The sequence below is a fragment of the Watersipora subatra genome, chromosome 1, assembly GCF_963576615.1.
Source record: "Watersipora subatra chromosome 1, tzWatSuba1.1, whole genome shotgun sequence".
In the NCBI taxonomy this organism is placed as follows: domain Eukaryota; kingdom Metazoa; phylum Bryozoa; class Gymnolaemata; order Cheilostomatida; family Watersiporidae; genus Watersipora; species Watersipora subatra.
Genome location: NC_088708.1, coordinates 16,531,641 through 16,537,105, shown reverse-complemented (window position 1 = coordinate 16,537,105; position 5,465 = coordinate 16,531,641). Strand labels below are relative to the sequence as shown.

The following is a 5,465-nucleotide window of genomic DNA, read 5'->3' as shown; positions in this document are numbered from 1 at the left end:
ATAACAGTAAATTTACAACTAATAATAATAATTATAATAAGCATTCAAAATGCACCGGTTTAGTGTTAGTACATCTGCGATTCTACGCTAGACATGTAGATCTCTTGTTCAAACTGTACCAGCTCACCTATACAGTAATCCTCATAACCGTGCTCAGAAAACTCATTTGGCAGTATTAGATGTATCATAAGTTGTCATAGTCATCATTCGGTTTATAGGTATGACATCAGAGGTCAAAGGTCAACTGTAGATTATTGTTTTGGCTCAATCAGCGCTTAGTCACCATCTTTATTGCTGAGGTGATTGGTTGAAGAGTTGTCAGTCCACTCCTCAGGATCTGTCGTCTGCGGATTCTGTTGAGCTTCTGTCATTAGTTCACCGCTCGTGCTGTCTGTCCTTCTGTCTGTCTGCTGGTCAGTATTCGGCACAAGTGGACTGTTATTGTTAATAATATCATTTTTGCTATCTGTTATCGCTTTGGTATTGCTTGAAATATCATAGTCGAGCTCTTTGTCAGCGTGAAGCCGCACTTCAGCGGATTTTGGTGTTGATGAAAGGGAGTCTCGTTCTTTATGGTTTCTCCATTTCATTCTGCGATTTTGAAACCAGATTTTTACCTGCAGCAAATAGGTCAGTTATGTTGTTTTCCTTGTTTTATGTGCATGCACATATATTTACCTAGCCAGTTTTACAACGCTAGATAGAAATAGGTATAGAAATAGATATATCTTTTGGGCATTCTTTTGGAAAATAGTTGCATGGATACAACTAATATACATGTATTTACAATAGTTGCATGGATACAACTAATACACGTACATTAGGATACTTCACCATGTTAAAAAAGGTTTTTCAGACATAGGTAAACCGAGCTGGAACAATCCTTAACAAGGTGAGCTAAGAGATGATCCAACCCAGGACCTTATGTCAAGCATTGGTCAAGCAGAGTTAAGCAGTAGTTTTTACCTGCGTGTCTTTCAACCCTAGCCTATCAGCAAGTTTCTTTCTATCTGGTTTGCTGATATATTTTTTCTTCTGGAAGGTTTTTTCTAATCCCCTTCTTTGCCCATCAGAGAACACGGCTCGCCTCAGCATACTACGCCTCGGTTTACCTCTACCCTGACTGAGGAGGGTAAGTTCTAGACCTTGACCCATCGGTGATCCTGCAAAAGAGATTGGGCCGTTTGACATCATTTTAAATAGCAAATAATCTCAGCTGGTAGCATTCTCTGCTAGAGAACTCTAAAACATGCCTGTATAATTCCAATGCAATGACTTTTATCAATGCTGACCACTGTAATGAGAAATGCTAACGCATAAAGTCGACATTTTACATGTTTAAGGACATCCTTGACTTGTAACTCAAGTATTAGTGTCATACGCGTTAGCAATTTCTTTCTGGTGAGCCTCGATGAAAATTTCACATAGAAGAAAATATGCCAAATCTTTTACACAATGTACACCCATTGACCGCTGTAAGTTGTAGAAGGGTCATCATTGTGTCCAGTTGGTGGTCATCAAGATGGTTGAAGAGTGTTGTCTGTCAGCTTTCGGCTCACTCACCATTCTTTTCTCTTAGAAAGTCCACTGTTCGTGGCAAACATGAAGAATACTTGACTCACAAAGTAATCTCAGCTGACAAATGACACTCTTGGTGAGAAATGAATTTGTACGCAGCAAATATTATCTAATTGCGTATTATTGTATTGTTGCTTTTGCTTTAATAGCTGGCATATCATTCTCCAAATCCCTTCAACTGTGAGCAGCCACTGGGCATTGGCTTAATGCCATCATATCTAATTACATAATTTCAACGGAATAAAATTTTAAAATGGACAAAACCTTTTATTGAAGTTGACGAGTGCACACTGAATCTGCTTTATACTCTCTGAGAATCCTTTGAAATTGAGAGCCATTAAAAGATAATATCTGGTCACAATTGATTATTTGGATGGAAGTTGTTGAATTGTGATACATTTGGCAATTCTTGAGAATTATATGGCCTAGCATTATGGCGTGTTTGTCGCTAATTCGCTTTAATAGAATTCGCTATGTCATTTCCATCAATAGGATAATTGACCCAAGCTTTCAGCATTTTTATGGTTTTTTATGAGTTTAATATACCGGCTAGAAGAGTGGAGCATTTAGCGGTGGCACGTCTATTATGTTCCGCCAGGCAATTCTCACCTCCACGTCTTGTTTGCTTGGCTAGTTATTCAATGAATATTTGCCCAATTAATGAGCACAGTTAAATATTATTTGCTTTTATGGGTTTTAAGTGCTCAAAGAGATAATCAGAAAGTTGTTTGCGAGTGAGTGGTCTTTGGAGATTGAGTGGATAATGCTAGCTGACAAGTTTTCTCTTTTAAGCTGAGCAAACAAACTGATGAATGAGAGCCGAGTAACTTTTCACACTTTTCCTATTAGAATAAAAAACAAGAAGCTTAGCTCGTGTTGAGTGCCTGTTTAATTAGCTCAATCACTTTGCCTCACTCGCTCTCCTAACGGAATCTCTTCTCACCACTCACAAAGGCCATAACTCTGCTTGTTAATTGACTCTTGGCTAAATCAAAAGAGCTGACACTAAAATGTGACAAAATACACTAATGACAGCAGATGGGAAGATAGACTACCATTCATGTCTTAACTGCAGTTTTGGTAAATGAACCCTTTGTCTATTTTATAGCAAAACTAGCTGTGCTACCCGGTGTTGCCTGAGTAATAAAAAAGTGGACAGAAAATTGATTTGTATTTAACATATAACAACATTTCCCATTCTAACTTTCAAACTACGTATCATGAGAGAAGTGTTTTGTGTAGTTGAAATAAATTAAGAGAAAATAAAAACAACTGTAAAGGTTTTAAAACTTTGTCAAACAACCGTAACTGTCAAGCTATTAACCTGGCACATTGCCAATGGAAAATTTAAGTAACCTGCTAGGCTTGTAATGACGGTATTCCATGACGTTGCATCAGCATTGTTGTCCAGCTACAGTTATTCTAATAATAGCTATAGCCGAAATGCAGACAGACGTACGGACATACTTTGAGAAATATATATATTAATTTTTTTAATTTTGCGATTTGAATCTTTTTTGCGTTCTATGCAGAGCTATAGCAACAGTTATGGCGTCAAATTATTCCTTTTCAAATAACTTTTACTTTCTTTTTTTTAGAATGAATTGTTAGTTTTTGCATAATCAGTATAGAGAAGCTAGAAGTCAATTATCATTGTTGCAAATTACTCGGGTCATTGTTTGCACTGTTTACAACTAATGTAATAAAATTGCTATATCTAAATGTATTAAATTCTTAAAATCAGACACAAAAATACCGTTTGGCTGACCAGCACCTATGCACAAGCTGAAAATGATATGGTTTAGATGAGCTTTCCTTTTATACATTGATTAGATAGCACTGAACTCTCAGATCTATCAGCAACATTAATACATAAGTTTGTTCTAATGAATTCTTTATTGAATTATGGAATTGAATGAAGTTGTGAATATACATAACATAAAACAAAAGGTTTTCAAGGATATGTGAGTGTAAAATACCTTCTGACAGCGAATTGCTTGGAAGAGATTGATGGGTCATGGCTAGTGGTTGCGTTGTCATTAATTGTTCTGACAGTCCTGGCGGCAGCATAGCTGGCAGGCAGCTCGTTCCAGCAGCTGTTAAGTGTACAGATGGATAGAGGAAATGAGGAAATGGAGTGGAGCCGAGCATGTGCAGTGGTAAGTGTGGCAGCTGCTGGAGCTGTGAAGCGCTGGTGAGAATTGCCTTGTCTGTTGCTTCTAAAATATAGATGCATTTGTGGCAACTTATTGTTGCTTTTTATGTTTTATTGAATCTAATGTTTTATCTCTAGCGGTAAGCCTGGTAATGCCTGAGATTTTTTTAGTTGTCAATAAAACAGCCAGTAGGTGGGTGTTTAAGTGGCTGGTTCTCAGGAACCAGATGAAGTTTGAAACCAAATATTTTGGTTTCAATCTCCATCATTCTTGTAAATGATGCTCTGAAATGATTAACTACCCACTTATTTTTATATTATACTAGCAGCAAGCTCCAGCGATACCTGAGACGGTGACCTGGCAGAAGGTACGGAGCATAGGCGTGTGAAGTTTGGATGAAATTGGCAAAAAATATGGAAATGCACAGCATTCGCGCAGACTAACAGACAGACACACGCAATGACAAATTTGGACTTATTAAGATAAAAAATAAGCTATCAACATGATGTATCTTGCTGCGTATCAAGCTTTCTATTCGTTCAGTTTAGCAGTATTGATACATATAGCCAGATATTACACCAGATAGAGTTGTTAAACCAAATATTTTTGTCAGCCTGGTAGAAGGCATGGAGCATGTGCGTTGAAAGTTTAGATGAATTGGTCAAAAATTGTGAAAAGACAGTATTTATACAAACTAACAGGTACAGGCGCACACACAATGACAAAGTGGGGTTTATTAACATAGATTATTAGATTATATACATTCTGTTTATGAATTCTTGGAGAAAGTGTCGACAAAATGAAAATAGTTCAACAAAATAAAAGTGATGATTGTCTGCTCATCAGTATCTGAATTTAATTTGTTCACCAACAGCCTTATTTTCCTCTCTTTGCTATGAACTTGTAAACTCATTTTCTAGTAAAAACATTTCATTCCTTAGGTCTCAAGTAAATACAAACTATCAGTACAGGTGTACTTAGACTAACCTTTGACTGTCTTATCGCTAAGTATCTCTGAAACTCCAAATTTTAATGGAATATGGCTTTCTGACGCTGGTTTATTTGGTTCTGGCAATCCTTTTTGCATGAGTGTTAGTTGCTCACTTCGCTCTCTTGCATGGCTCTCAGCCATCTGTCTGTATTTTACGTGCTGCATCGCTGTTGCCATGAGCCATGCTGCCGATGGTACAGAAGAGACAGCAGCCTGTGGTTTAGATTGAAATGGAGTAGGCTGTTCTGGCCATAGTTGATGGTTCAACATGCTGAGCAGCTGTTATAGTGTGTGCTCGGCGTGCGTACATGGTCGAAGCTTATAAAACCTTTTCTTATGCTAGCCGTGCAAATGATTAGTTGAACAATTGACCAATAACCATGCTTTGCAATCTTCTCAAGGATTATTATGTTATAAATGGTTGTTGTCATTTGAATGCAATCAAACACTGTTCTGTATCACTATGAACATAGCATATATGCAATTGTGTGCATCATTACGAATTGATGGCTCTCTATTCCTATGCAGAGTATATAAATGCGCCTTTTTTGTGGATTAATGATCTGTCAAATATTTTAAGTGCATATACACTGATAATAAAACTGAGGACACCCTGGTACGGCATCTAAATCTAGCAGTACATGGTAACAGTAGCATATCTAGAATGCTGTTCACACCTCTATCGACTGTTGAACATAGTCAGTTGGTTTGCATTTACATATATTTATTATATATTACAT

General features: G+C 37.2%; 1 protein-coding gene across 1 annotated transcript; it reads right to left on the bottom strand.

The window, feature by feature from the left end:
- Positions 1 to 52: 52 nt before the first annotated feature.
- On the bottom strand, positions 53 to 4,967 carry LOC137398956 (H2.0-like homeobox protein). Its single transcript, XM_068085123.1, has 4 exons — positions 4,722 to 4,967; positions 3,558 to 3,797; positions 967 to 1,163; positions 53 to 617 (listed from the first exon to the last, which is right to left on the bottom strand). Exons 1-4 carry the CDS (start codon positions 4,900 to 4,902, stop codon positions 276 to 278), a joined length of 960 nt encoding a protein of 319 aa, XP_067941224.1. The 5' UTR covers positions 4,903 to 4,967; the 3' UTR covers positions 53 to 275.
- Between the last annotated feature and the right edge of the window lie 498 nt (positions 4,968 to 5,465).